The sequence below is a fragment of the Muscardinus avellanarius genome, assembly GCF_963383645.1.
Source record: "Muscardinus avellanarius genome assembly, chromosome: 3".
NCBI lineage: Eukaryota > Metazoa > Chordata > Mammalia > Rodentia > Gliridae > Muscardinus > Muscardinus avellanarius.
In genome coordinates, this window is record NC_137788.1 from 107872235 (window position 1) to 107886333 (window position 14099).

The 14099-nt window shown below is 43.7% G+C and overlaps 1 protein-coding gene across 1 annotated transcript in view; it reads right to left on the bottom strand.

Moving 5' to 3' along the window:
- Nucleotides 1–14099, bottom strand: part of TBX15 (T-box transcription factor 15) — a gene marked incomplete at both ends in the record, with an annotated part of 112371 nt that overhangs the window by 8304 nt on the left and 89968 nt on the right. Inside the window, one exon of the mRNA XM_080691022.1 lies at nt 9148–9245. Coding sequence (XP_080547148.1) covers nt 9148–9245 — 98 coding nt within the window. The remainder of the gene's footprint in view (nt 1–9147; nt 9246–14099) is intronic.

A 14099-nucleotide genomic window follows, 5' to 3' on the forward strand; every position in this document is an offset into this window, starting at 1 on the left:
AGAAGAGTGGAATGAATAAACAAGAGCACGTTCTAACAGGATGAGGCTAACTACAAATATCAGAGAACATTCTCCCAAGGAAGTGATAATTAAGTTGAAATCTCAAAGATAGCTAGCACTAACTAAGAAGGCAGGTGGAAGGGAGTGGGGGGGGGCAAAGTCTTAGGGAATACAATAGTAGAAATAATACTATAAATGTATTCAAAAACGCCAATTCCAATCTTAAAGATTTGCTAGGAGAGGGTGATTACGGTGCAGAGGGCACTAAGAGATGTGTGCATGCAATTTTCTGATACTGTACTCCAATACGATGTAAAATCACAATGCACCAAATGAAGGAGGAGGAGGAGGAGGAAGAAGAAGAAGAGGAGGAGGAGAAGGAAGTGTGAAGGCTGCGGCAGGTGGGAGGGAAGAGATCCCCCAGTAAAAGGAGCAATGTGTGGTGGGAAAGAAAGGAAAGTGTCAGGGCAGTAATGTCTAGTAATGTCTTGGTAATGTCTAGGTGCCTTTGCAAGCACTTTATTATCTTATTAAGGCATTAAATTATCGAGTTCTCATTTTCACTATCTCTAGAGGTGAAGCTACAAAAGCCAGACCATGCAAGGTTTAGTGGGCTGTCCAGGAAGGAGTCTTTCACAAGTGAAAGGAATTGAGGCCAGTGAAGATTTTTAAGCAAACTGGCATAGGGGTTTGATGTGTGCATTGAAAAATGACTCAGAACACTCTGTGAAGAATGGCTTGGAGAAAACAATAGAAGCTGTGGAGTATATCACAGTTGCCCAGGTAAGAGACAAGGAGAGCTCAGGACGGGCAGGTGACAAGGGAGTTAGAGAAGTGGACAGAGTAAAGCACTTGGTAACAAAGTGATGGAGAGGGTGTGGATGGGGAAAAGACATCCAGGATGAGCGGATGCTGGAAGGTTCCAGGTCACTAAAGGAGATGGCACACTGGGTTTCAAGTCAAGATGAACATAAGAGCGACTGGGGGCAAGCATGGTGGCCCTGTAATCCCAGTACTTGACAGATTGAGACAGGAAGATCACAGCTTGGAGGCCAGCCTCAGTGACTTAGCAAGACCCTGTTTCAAAATATAAACTATGACGGAGGTTTGGTTTGGAGATAGAATCCAAAGCACCAAAATAAACATCGGGGGAAAATATGCTATCAGCGACAAGTTGAGTGTTCCTTATCTGAAATGCATGAGACCAGAAATGTCTTGAAATTTTTTTCAAATTTTAGAATATATGCAAATCCATAATAAGATATTTGGGGATGGGGCCCATGCCTCAACACAAAACTCATTTTTGTTTCATATACAGTCTAAAGGTACTTTTATATATTTTAAAAATATTTCTTGCATGAAATAGTTTTGTAATGTGGACCTTTCCACTTGTGGGGTCAGGTTGGCACTGGAAAAATTTCTAATTTTGGAGCATCTCTGGTTTGGGACATGGGGTGAGGGAGGCCCCATGTATCGTTGTCTTAGTGGATTGCATTAAGATGCTTTCCACCGCAGCACCCAACAGGAGCTCCTCATTCTTGTAGTACAGGCCAGGGTGCAAAAGTGAAGTCTTATCCTCCTCTGTCAAGAGAAGGAGTTCTTCACGAACCATCCCAGCCAAATCAGCGCTGGCTGTGCCCTCGTACTGGATCAACATACAGCTCACTGTGCTTGCGAGTTTGCTGAGCCGAGAGGCGAGATCAAGTGACATTCTGGTAAGAAGCTGGGAGATCGTGCTAAGTTCTTGAAATCCACTGACCGCTGTCTTTGCTGATATGGTCCCTGGCAGGCCCACTTCTCTCACTATCCTCCTCTGAGTTCTATTTGTGAGATGAGACCAATAGTGATCCTGGACGTCATCAAAGCAGTAGACAAGAAGGCTGGTGGAGCTGGGCAAGGTTGCCACATCTGCCCAGAAAGTCCTGAAGGCTAAGTGAACATCAGCCCTACACCTGCTGCCCCAGGCCTGATGGGCGGCAGGGAAACCATCTCACAACTGCCTCACTCAGTCGGCCATTTACATTTTTTAATAAGAGTCCTTCATGACAACAATGCATCACAAAGCCTTCAGAAGGAATGGAGAATTCTCTGTGGCCTCCTTGTTGTGTATGTGTGACCATTTAAGTTATTAGCTTTTAAAACCAGTATGAAAGAGCTGGGCATGGTAGTGCAGGCTTGTGATCCCAGGAGTTGGGAGGCTGAGACAGGAGGATTGAAGGTTTGAAGCCAGCCTCAGAAACTTAGTGAAGCTCTCAGTAACTTACTGAGACTCTCCTTCCAAATTAAAAAAAAAAAATTAAATAAGGTTGGGAGTGCAGCCCGGAGGTAGAATGACTCCTGGGTTCAACCCCCCCACCCCCAGTACTACATAAAAAGAAAGAAAGAAAGGAATCCTAAATCATTATGAAAATTACCTGCCCAAAAAATTGGCTGCTGAATTTTGAGAGCCATTTTTGTAAAGAGAGAGAGAGAGAGAGAGAGAGAGAGAGAGAGAGAGAGAGAGAGAGATTTAAAAAGGAGTGCATTTTTTAAAAAAGCCTATGTGAGTATTCAGTTGTAAGCTATAGAGATGAGCATTATTAGTCCTCATCTCAGAGATATATGACTTGTAAACTGGATGTAGTTGGGTCTTCTAAGTAGCTTCAGAGTTCAAAAGTTGATGTCCATTTAATTGTTCTTTTTTAATATTTCACTAATATGATTTGTTTACTTTCTGATCCTGCTCAGCGACCAAACTAATGGAAATACAGTCACCAACACAGACTACATAATTCTAATGCTTTAAAATTGCTGGCAAAGCCGGGTGTGATGGCACACACTTGTAATCCCAGCATTTGAGAGGCTGAGACAGGAGGATCCCAGTTCGTGAACAGCCTCAGCTACCTTAGTGAAGCCCTTTGCAACTCAGTGAGACTCTATTTCAAATTTTGAAAAAGGACTAAAAATTAGAACTGGGAGCATAGCTGGGAGGTACAATGCCCCTGAGTTCCATCCCCAGTACCCCCCCAAAAAAATTATGACAGACACTGAAACACCCAATAGCCCAATGGCCCAGTGGCCCTGAAATCTGCAATGCAGCCCACTAGAACTAGCACCTGGGCAGAGGTGAAGGATCTGAAATGGCAAGTCTCTTCATATCCACAGAGGAGACAAACTGCAAGCTACCAAGTCAACAGAATCACTTGGTATACAATAGTCAAGTCACTTGGAGTCACTGCTCATAGAAGTTCTCTTGGTTTGAGCCATACAATAGCTGTGTTGTATATATGAAGAAACCAAGACACAAATTTTATTCAAGGATATTCATTGGAACAACAGGATCACACTGTGTTTGGCTACCATGAACCTGTACTCTTTTAGCTTTTTTCCTCTCTGTGTCTATTGGCCTCAGTCGCCTTCTCAAAGCATCACATACTTGGTTAGTTCCTTTCTTTCTATTACCAGCACTATTCAAGAAGAAGCCATTCCTGAAAGAGAATCTCTATCTCCTAACTCTCCAAACCTATAAGTATCCTTGCTGATTCTAAATGAAAACTTTTGAAGATAAGACTATACAAATTTTTCATTTAAAAATGGAATACAAACCATTTAATGACTTAATGCTCAAGTTATTGAACAATAAATCATAAAAGAAAGAATAAGATTCTCATGGAAATTAAAGCTCTCGTGAGTAAGAACAACAAAAAAGATAACACTGCTAGTGGAGAGGAAACTGCCTTGTCAAACAGAAGCACTGCATTACTGCTCTCAATTCTGTTCAGCCTCCACTTAATGATGTTCCTCAGTTTCTTTAGTCTCAAAGGCAGAAGGTAATTAATTCTGTGCATTCTTCTCCAAGAGGAGAAAGCAACTATCTAGAACATTTTGTTCATTACGTATTTTAGTAGAATAATTTGAGTTTTTGCACAAATATGACTAATTCATCCATTTTCCTTGAATTTTTATCAGCAGACGAGTCTTTATGACAGATAAATAAAAATGTCATCAACGCCAGAAAGAAGAAAGCATCTTTAGCCTCATCTCAGAAAAAGGCTGAACCAGTCTTCAACAGTAGAAGCATGAATATACCCTAGGGCCACTATTTGGCAGGACAGATATTCATGTGCTTGAAGCAATGAGGTTATGTGGACCTTTGTGTAAGTCATTACTGGACTTAGATTTGGTGTCAACACTACCTACTCTCTCCTCACTGAAAGGAAGTAACTGGAAATCAGTGTGCAGCTGAAGATTTCACTAGCAGATTTCTTCTGTGACAGAGAGCAAGGTCAGCATAAATGGCTATGTCTCTTTTATTCAATTTTTAAGTAATGCTGCTTGGAGTTTTTGAAACTCTTAATTCTTAAAGAAAGAGGGAGCCAGGCGTGGTGGCGCACGCTTGTAATCCCCGCACCTGGGAGGCTGAGACAGGAGGATCGCACCGGTTTGAAGGCAGCCTCAGCTACTTAGTGAGGGTCTCAGCAACTTAGTGAGACCCTGTTTCCAAATAAAATATAAAAAATTGGTCTGGGAGTATAGCCCAGAGGTAGAAAGCCTCTGGGTTCCATACTGAGTACCACAAAAAAAAAGAGAGAAAAGAAAAGAAAAGAAGAGAAAAGAAAAAGAGAATGGGTATTGTTACTTCCTCATACTTTGTTAATGTCAGGAAGCCAAGCCACTTCGTTTTTAATAATGAGAATCTGAATCAAATTCCATATGTAGTTCAAAAAATATATATTCCAATTAAACTACTTAATGATAAATGTTATTCTGTAATCCAAACTCTAATTCAATAAATTATCTTTCTGTTTGGCCCCATTCTGCTATGACATGTATCTAGTAATTCAAGCTTATTTCCCTCAATAAAAGGGGGTCACTGAAATAGCTAGGACATTATGCTTTGAAAGTTCAGTTTCTCCTAAAACAGTTGCTTTTAAAGTATCAAATAAGCTGATAACTTTTAAGAAATGCATAACACTGGTTACGCTGCACACCTAAGCAGCCCAAGCAGGTTCCACCTAACAGCCTCACACGCTATTGCAATGCGGGTTGCTACCCCCAGTGGCATATCCACATCCACTTACATATGAGGCGTCTGTGCTCCAAGATGGAAGTTGACAGTAAACTGCCTACCTGAGCCATGTGTCTCCCAAGCAATCGCACTTATATTTGTTAGGTGCTTTCTTGGTACTAGGCCCTACGGTGTATGTTGGGAACACAGTGGTGAACACAATTATTACCATCAATCATAATGCCCACTATCATTGCCAATACCTTTGCCAATCTTCTCTACTTTCTCCATGATATAAACACCTGCTCAGCTGGAGCTTGGAAAGACAATGAGTAAAGCAGAAGTGGATAAGCAAAGAAGCCACCTTAGAAATGAGCAGCATCAAGTAAGTGTCTTTGCATACACAGTTTCTTTCATAAAGTATGTCTGTATAAATTGCCTCACAGAAAAATTATTCCATATTTTAGCTGTAGGATTGACACTCAGTGTAGAAGAAAATTGCCAGTTATACTGAGAGTTAATGACCAGGTGAGGACCCAGGTTTTCCTGACCCCATAAAACCTATGCCTCTTCAGGGCCCTGGGGGCCTCAAAGCAGTAGTAACAGCATGGCTAATTATTGATACTCCTTCTAATTGAAGCCTTTGGAGAAGAAATTTGCTGCATATAAAGGCCTTTCATTTCTTCCCCATCTGTAAAAAAAAAAAAAAAAACTGGAAATTCTGGATAGCTTGCCTCACCATACTCCTTGTGAAGAAAAACCATCTAATCATGTTTTGAATAATTATCATGAGGCAGAATCTCTTGCTTTGTTTTTAAAACTATTCTTGGCTAAAAACAAAATGAAAAAAATAAAGCTTCTTCACAGTTTCCCCCCTCAGATATAAGCAAGTAGGCAGTTCAAATGGTAAGAAAGCGCAAGGCCCACTCAGACGTAAACAAGGCACAGTCACCCTGGAAAGATCAGGGTATGACCAGAAAAGGCTTTCTCAAATATAAACAAAGCAGTGATGAAAGGTAAAAAACAATAGAATGATTAATTGTTTGCTCGGAGTCTGTCAATCACGGTTATGCTAGGAAACCCTCCCCTCCCCAACATTAGCTGACCAAATGTATCAAAGAACTTGCATGTTCAGTGATCAGAGCTCAGGCCCAAAGCTTTGCTTGCTGAGCTTTCACTACTGAATAAAGAACCTGCTTCCAGGTCCAGTCTCTGTCTCCTAACTTCAGGGACCTACTACAATCAGACAGACAGCATTCTCCATCTCTTGATAGCTTTTCCAGTAAGGCATCCATGTGCACAAAGACACGAGAGGGATGAAGATGGTGATGATGCTGAGGATGCGGAGGGCAGAGCAGTGGTGAGGACAGTGGTGACTGACAAGTACTGGGTGCTTACTATGATCATAAATGCATGATACCGTTTAATCCCCACAAAAGTCCTATTATATCCTTGTATATAATGTAGAAGAGAAAACTGGGTATCAGAAAGGTTGAGAAATTGACCAAGATCACAAAGCCAGGAAGAAACAGAGATAAGAACCTAAACTGTCTCATACCAGAGGCCAGACTTTTATCACTACACTCAAGAGATTTCAGAAAGGCGGGTTACAAACCTAATTCTGTGGGCAAAGTGCTAGAAGCTCCCCTGAGAAGGGAATGTGATATAATACACTGGCAAGACCCAATGGCCTCCTGAGTGGAAGAACTCCAAATTTAAAAATGAGGCTTCTACGTGGTCTGCGCATTTTGATCAGGATGGTCTTTGGGTGGCGGAGGATGGAGAAGACTCATAAACCACCTGACAAGCCTTCATTCCAGCAGTCAGGTGGATGAGCCTACGAAGAGGACTGAACTGAGAACAGGAATTGAGATCAGCCTAGAACCTTCCACATACATAGCTGAAGTTCCCCAGCCTGAGCAGAAGGGAACGGAGATTAGAAACTGGATGAAGAGCATAGAGCAGCGAGAAGCCTACTTAGCTCCCCAGGCAGAGAGGGGTGCTGACCAGACAAACGCAACCGGACAGAGTGCACTTCACGGGACTCAGATGGGCTGACATCAGCCCTCTTCTCACAGTGAGACCTGAAGTGATGTCTTTCACCATCCAGAGCTAAGGATTTTTTTCCATTACGAAACTAGAAATAGGAAAACTGAGGAGGCTGCCACAAGGAGTAAATAAAATTAAGATGATGATCTCTTCACATACCCCGGCCTGTGTGGATGCTGAGTAATAGTCACAATAATTTCATCACCACTGTAATCGGAAATATATAACCGTGCTTTTAGAAAGGGAGAGAGCATTTTTTTTTTAATTAATTTATTTTTTAAATTGGTGCATTGTAGTCATATATCAATCACATTGGAGTACAAGACTTGAGAGGATATACAAGCACACATCATCCAATTAGCCCTCCTCCAGCCCCCGTCCCATTCCCTCCCCCTCCCTCCATCCCACACTTCTTTGGTGATTTACTTTGATACATTTGTTTATGTACCTCCTGCATTTTAAAGAGGCTCTGTCCTCCAGTATTACATACCCTCTGATTGATCACATTAGTTGCTTCACTATAGGGCCCTTTCTATAGCTCAACCTCTTCCTGTTGCCCTTTTCCTCCTAGTTATTGCTGATTAAGAGAAGCGTCTGATTTATATTTTCTGCGATATTTCTCTGTGCATGCTGCGTTGCAAGTACCAATCCCACTCTTGATGGTCCCAGTAGTGGCCCGGCTACTCAGTGGACTGATCCAGACCTCGCTGGCTCACGCAGCGGCCTTGCCTCATGGGAGGACCCAGTTCTGGTCTCGCTGGCCCCTGAACCGGTCAAACCCCTAAGCTGGCTTTGGTCCCGACCTTGGAGGCCGCAGGAGTGAACTTGCCTCACGCCAGGCTCCGATGCTGGCCATTGGCCCCTGCACAGGTCTAACCCCTTGGCAGGATTCCAATCCCGGCCTCGGAGGCCCCAACACTGGTAATGCCTCACGGCAGGCTCCGATGCCGGCCTCACTGGCCCCAGCACCGGCCTAACCCCTTGACAGGCTCTTATCCTGGCCTCAGAGGCCCCAGTACCGGCCTTGCCTCACGGCAGGCTCCGATGCCGGCCTCGCTGGCCCCAGCAGCGGCCTAACCCCTCGGCAGGCTCCGATCCCAGCCTCGGAGGCCCCAGCACTGGTCATGCCTCAAGGCAGGCTCCGATGCCGGCCTCGCTGGCCCCAGCACCGGCCTAGCCCCTTGGCAGGCTCTTATCCTGGCCTCGGAGGCCCCAGTACCGGCCTTGCCTCACGGCAGGCTCCGATGCCGGCCTCGCTGGCCCCAGCACCGGCCTAACCCCTCGGCATGCTCCGATCCCGGCCTCGGAGGCCCCAGCACTGGTCATGCCTCACGGCAGGCTCCGCTGCCGGCCTCGTTGGCCCCAGCACCGGCCTAACCTCTCGGCAAGCTCTTATCCTGGCCTCGGAGGCCCCAGTACCGGCCTTGCCTCACGGCAGGCTCCGATGCCGGCCTCACTGGCCCCAGCAGCGGCCTAACCCCTCGGCAGGCTCCGATCCCAGCCTCAGAGGCCCCAGTACCGGCCTTGCCTCAAGGCAGGCTCCGATGCCGGCCTCGCTGGCCCCAGCAGCGGCCTAACCCCTTGGCAGGCTCTTATCCTGGCCTCGGAGGCCCCAGTACTGGCCTTGCCTCACGGCAGGCTCCGATGCCGGCCTCGCTGGCCCCAGCACCGGCCTAACCCCTCGGCATGCTCCGATCCTGGCCTCGGAGGCCCCAGCACTGGTCATGCCTCACGGCAGGCTCCGCTGCCGGCCTCGTTGGCCCCAGCACCGGCCTAACCCGTCGGCAAGCTCTTATCCTGGCCTCGGAGGCCCCAGTACCGGCCTTGCCTCACGGCAGGCTCCGATGCCGGCCTCGCTGGCCCCAGCACCGGCCTAACCCCTCGGCAGGCGGGAGAGAGCATTTTTAATGCCAGATGAAATGCTGCCTCTGGAACCAGCTTGTTTGCACCCACAGTGAGCCTCTGGTTATTTACAGAGCTGCTGAGTTCTCTCTGTTCCAGAAGAATTGGTACACCCCGTGTCTTGGCCTGGGGCCAGAGCTGCTATATTGGGTTCAGCTCGCCTCCCTCCCCAGCCCATCACCAGTGGCAGCCGCATCCCAGGGCTTTACCTTGCTGCTTCTGCATGGTGGTGAAATCCTCAAAGGTGAGCGTGCGTACGGGAGGTCTCCAGAACGCGTAGGTCTCCATGATGGCTTCAAGTCCAGTCCTGGAGAGATAAAATCCAGAAGAAAAAGTTTAAGGAAGCCAATAAATGCATTGGCTTTTTAAAGACCCAGTGGTGGTTGGTCTGACCAGTGGCACATTATAGGCACAGAGAGAGAGAGAGAGAGATCGCCATCAGGGTAAATTACTCTGAAAAAGCACAAGGCACAGATGATGCCAGATTGTAGGAAGAAGAAGAAATTAAACTAATTCAGATTATTTGCAAGCAAATCTATAACCGTGGTAAAATTTCCCTCTGACCTTTCTTCAAAGCAAGTTTGATAGGCATAAAAATAATAAATGTTGAAGGTCAAGGTCACTAATATCATGAGTACAGTTGAGCAGAGAGTAGCATGGATGGACTTTCTAGTGCAGGATGATGCCATCGTCATTAACACATTACCACTGACACAGCCTGGCCCAGAGGAGCACCATGCCTGGGAATGTGGAGGGGGCACTGCCAAAATGATGTGCCTTCAAAGATTTCTTTAACAAACAGAGGTGAGCCGGGCATGGTGGTGCACGCTTGTAATCCCAGCACTTGGGAGGCTGAGACAGGAGGATCACACAGGTGTGAAGCCAGCCTCAGCTAAGCCCCTGGGTTACATCCCCAGTACCACCAAAAATAAAAAGAGATGAGCAGGAAAAGAGAAATAACAGGAGAGGAAGCCATCAAATGCACTCAGGTTTCTACTGCAACCTGAAGACAAAGAAGGGGCTTGGTCCCAAAAGCTATACCTCAGGAAAAATATAATTATTTCTCCAAATACTTTTTGTAACCTAATAATCAAGCTAGTCTCTGAGAGCCATGAACTGTCAGAGTTCAAGAAATATGCAATATTTTGCAATTACATTGGTTTCTGGTTCGCTGGTATTGGATATTCTGTAAACTGGACCATATGCACCTTTCTTTACTCTGCTCTACCTTCCCATTCCTTGGGTCTGTATCACCCACATGAAAGGCTGACAGACATCATTTTCAGATAATTACCCAGGCTAATGCCAACATATTCTTGCTGATACTCTATATCTTCAAAATGGTGTTGCCTGGAGCTTTGTTTAATGCTTTGAACACAGTTTATGATTATTGACTTTTCTTTAAAACTACCTATTTCATTTCTATTTAGGTGGAGGAAGAGAAAAGAGCAGAGACCAGGGGGAAGGTAGAAGAAAGGGTGTGGGGAAGAGCAGATGGCAAAGGTCCTTCTAAAGTCACTGGAAGGTGGCAAGGCCCCCCACCTCCCAGAAACTAACAGGCCTCCCCTTCTGAGATGCAGCAGACGCCGTCTGTCCCTCTCCCTGGGTAATACAATTACAGTATTCCCTGCAGTCTTCTATGCCAAGAATTAAGTGAGAAGTTTCATTCTAAGTAAGAAGAAAATATTCTTTCTTTATAAATGGCAATTGTATCTCCTGAGGTTCTTCTCAGATGAGCTATAGACACACAGGCTAGTAATTTGTGTTGGAAAGTTTTCCCTCTATAATTCTAGAGGCCTGACTTGCACCACTTTCTAAAGTCTCCCCTGGAATCTTGGAGGCTTTAAATACACCAATGCTGGCAAACCAAAGTCTGTATTTTAAGAAGAGGTTCAGAAGAGAGAGTGTCGCATGGTGTTTATTAGCTGTTAATCTGTTAGAAGTAGGAACAGAAGACATCTCTACATAGCCACTCTACATTAATGCTGAATACAGTACATGAAACTATTTGTGGAGAGAAAGAGCCCAGGCAATTAGGGAGTTCAGAATAATAAGGGGATAGGCAGATAAAGCCTTGCTGAGCCTCAGTGAATAGAAGAAATAGATAGGCCAGGCTTAGATCTGACTGACTTGTTCTGGAATGCTGGCGACCCACCAAGACATCTTTGGATTCCCTTTAATGGCACAGGAGGCTCACAGCAAATGGCAGGCCTTTTATTGTCCCCCTTCCATCCCATTCTTCTCAGAAACATGTACCAATGAGGAGGACAAAATACTAGCTCAAGGACAAAGAGCAATCCCTCCCGTTTCACAATAAAGTGCTAGGAGACTGTGAAGTTGCAATCATATACTAGTAAACTGCCAATGTTATATTTATTGAATAGATAGAAAATGAACTTCAATTTCATTTTAAAATAGGCAGAAGACCGTGGAAAAGGCATGGATGATTTTATTTAAGCAGCCAACTTCATATTATACAAGTGACCACACATCCAATGAATCCAAATTTAAAATCCAACAGAGAGGTACAGATTTATAGATTTAAATTTTGGGAAGAATCTTGGTTAACACCTGTTCTATCTCCTATCTCCCATTTTAGTGGTTATCCGACCTCTACCAGTATATTGGCTTAGAGAATATTCAGGTTTTTGTTATATCTGTCAGAAAGTTCTTTGTGATTGGCTGAGATCTCTGATGCACTTTTCACCCTCCAGTCCATTACCAATGGGTAAAAGAGGGGAGTGCCAGGCGCCCCCCCACCAGGAGTCTTCCTACCACATTCTCACCAGGGAGACCTTCTTTAGCTTATGAATATCATATACAACATACCATTACACGGATATATCCATGATCCATCTGAGCCCCTGTCATACAAGGTGTATTTGGTGGTAGAATTGGGGAAATATGGGTTCTGACTCCCCAAATGAATTGCTGAGACCACAACATTACTAACTATGCCTTACTAATATATGATGGATCCATCTCTCATAGATTCATACTTTATAGAACACAACATAGAGTGTCCTATAATATATATTATCTCATGCAAAATGATATAAATTCCACAGATTCATATTACTCTATGTATTCAGAGTATAACTTTTTAGAAAAAATATTATTTGTTTCCTGTGTGCCATAGCTTTTATTCATCCTCAAACTCTATTAAGTTTCACTGGCTAATTCTAATATTAGAAATGGCTAATTCTGTATATAAGGATTTGATGTAGTGTCATGGCAAGATTAACAATTCACCTGTCTCCATCACTAGCATGCACGCATGTCAAGGCTTTGGATCTTGTGTTTTTCTATGTCTCAGTTTCTAGCTCAGTGCCTGTTACATGATAATATCTCAATTAATTGATATGCATTTATTTAATAAGTAAAAAAGTCTGAGTAATGAGCCATATTTTCAAGTTTTAAATAGTATTCATTTTTTCTGAACACAAAGCTTAGAAAAACAATTTAGTATAACAGAGTCTCTAAAAATAGAAGGAATCCTCTAGAAATGTAGATTTGAGAATTGTATCCAGGACTGATTGTGATTATGCCTTTATTTACCTAGGTATCAGAGAGGTTTTAATTTTCCTTTGGTTTCTTCCACTCCAACCATGGGACTTCTGAAAGAGTGAAACCCCTATCAGAAGCCGGTCATCTCTCTTATGAGAGTCCTTTCCAACTATCTAATGAAAATCTTCAGTCACTTGAATGTCTATTCTGTGCTATCCATTGCTTACTTATCCTCCATTATTTTACCCCCATCTTAAAAAATTTTACCTCCAGTTTTTTAAAGTGAATTCAGAGCCAGGCGTGGTGGCACACACATGTAATACCAGCATGCAGGAGGCTGAGACCGGAGGACTGCAGTTTGCTGACAGCCTCAGCTAGTTAGTGAGGCCCTCCGCAACTTAGTGAGACCTAGTTTCAAATTAAAGAATAAAAAAACTAGGGCAGGGTGTATAGCTCAGAGGTCAAATGTTCCCAGGTTCCATCCCCAGACCCGCAAAAATAAATAAATAAATAAATAAATAAATAAATAAAGTGAATTCATTGTCTAACAGATAAAGAGGACTCCCTTGGGCAACTGTGTTTTGTTAACATGCTCCACAGAGAGAACTTTTTTGAGTCTATTGCATTCCAGAGACCCAATATCATCTCTGAGAGTTCCAGCAAACACAGTGAGACTGGAAAGTGTCTTTACTTTCCCCTGTCAGCTCCAGTGACATCAGAGGCCATGTCCAAACCTTCTATGCTCAGTCCTTTGGCTATAACTTCCTCTCTGATTTGCAGGCCTCTTCTCTTTAGATTTCAGTCTGCTCTGGCCCAACCAAAATCATGTGCTGAAAAGGAGGGCCAAAGCAAGCCAAGGAACTCTCTCACAAATTGGTAATGCCTCAAGATCTACTGATTTGTAAAAATAGCCAGACTGGCCAGGTGTGGTGGTGTACACTTATAATCTCAGTACTTGGGAGGCTGAGACAGGAGAATTAAAGGTTAGAGATCAGTCACAGCAACTTAGCAGGACCCTCAGCAACAGCAAAGCCCGGTTTTAAAATAAAAAATAAAATATGGCTTGGAGTATAGCTCAGAAGTAGGATGTCCCTGGGTTCAATCCCCAGTACCAAAAAATAAAAATAACCATACTGTAAGGAAATATCCTTATAACCTCATTAAAAAAAGATAAAATCATCCCTTTGAAGTTCAGCAAATATTTGGCAATTATAAAAATTATAAAGATATTCACAATACTATTAGGTAGTACATCAATGCATAGTTTCTACTTTTCACTTCTTTTCAGATAGGGAGTTGCTTTTTATTCTTTTTCCTACTTATGTTCTCTTTAGTTCTGATTTTCTTGCTCAGTTTTGATTCTTTCCCATTCTATCTGCTGGTGACAAAGGGAATGTATACAGTATGTTGATGTGGCCACTGGTCATTTCACAATACAACATAGTCAAAGGCTAATCTAGAGTTCCAGGGGTTTTACAGCCATAAAGGAGTCATCTAATTTGAAGTGTACATGCTAAGTCCGAAAGATATAAAGGCTAAAATGACAGTATTTGCCCTTTAAGAGTGTCCTGTTCAATAAAAAGAGAACAACATGTAAATGACTAAGTTCTAAACCATGGGTACACTAGACAATGCCCCAGAACATCAAGCAAGA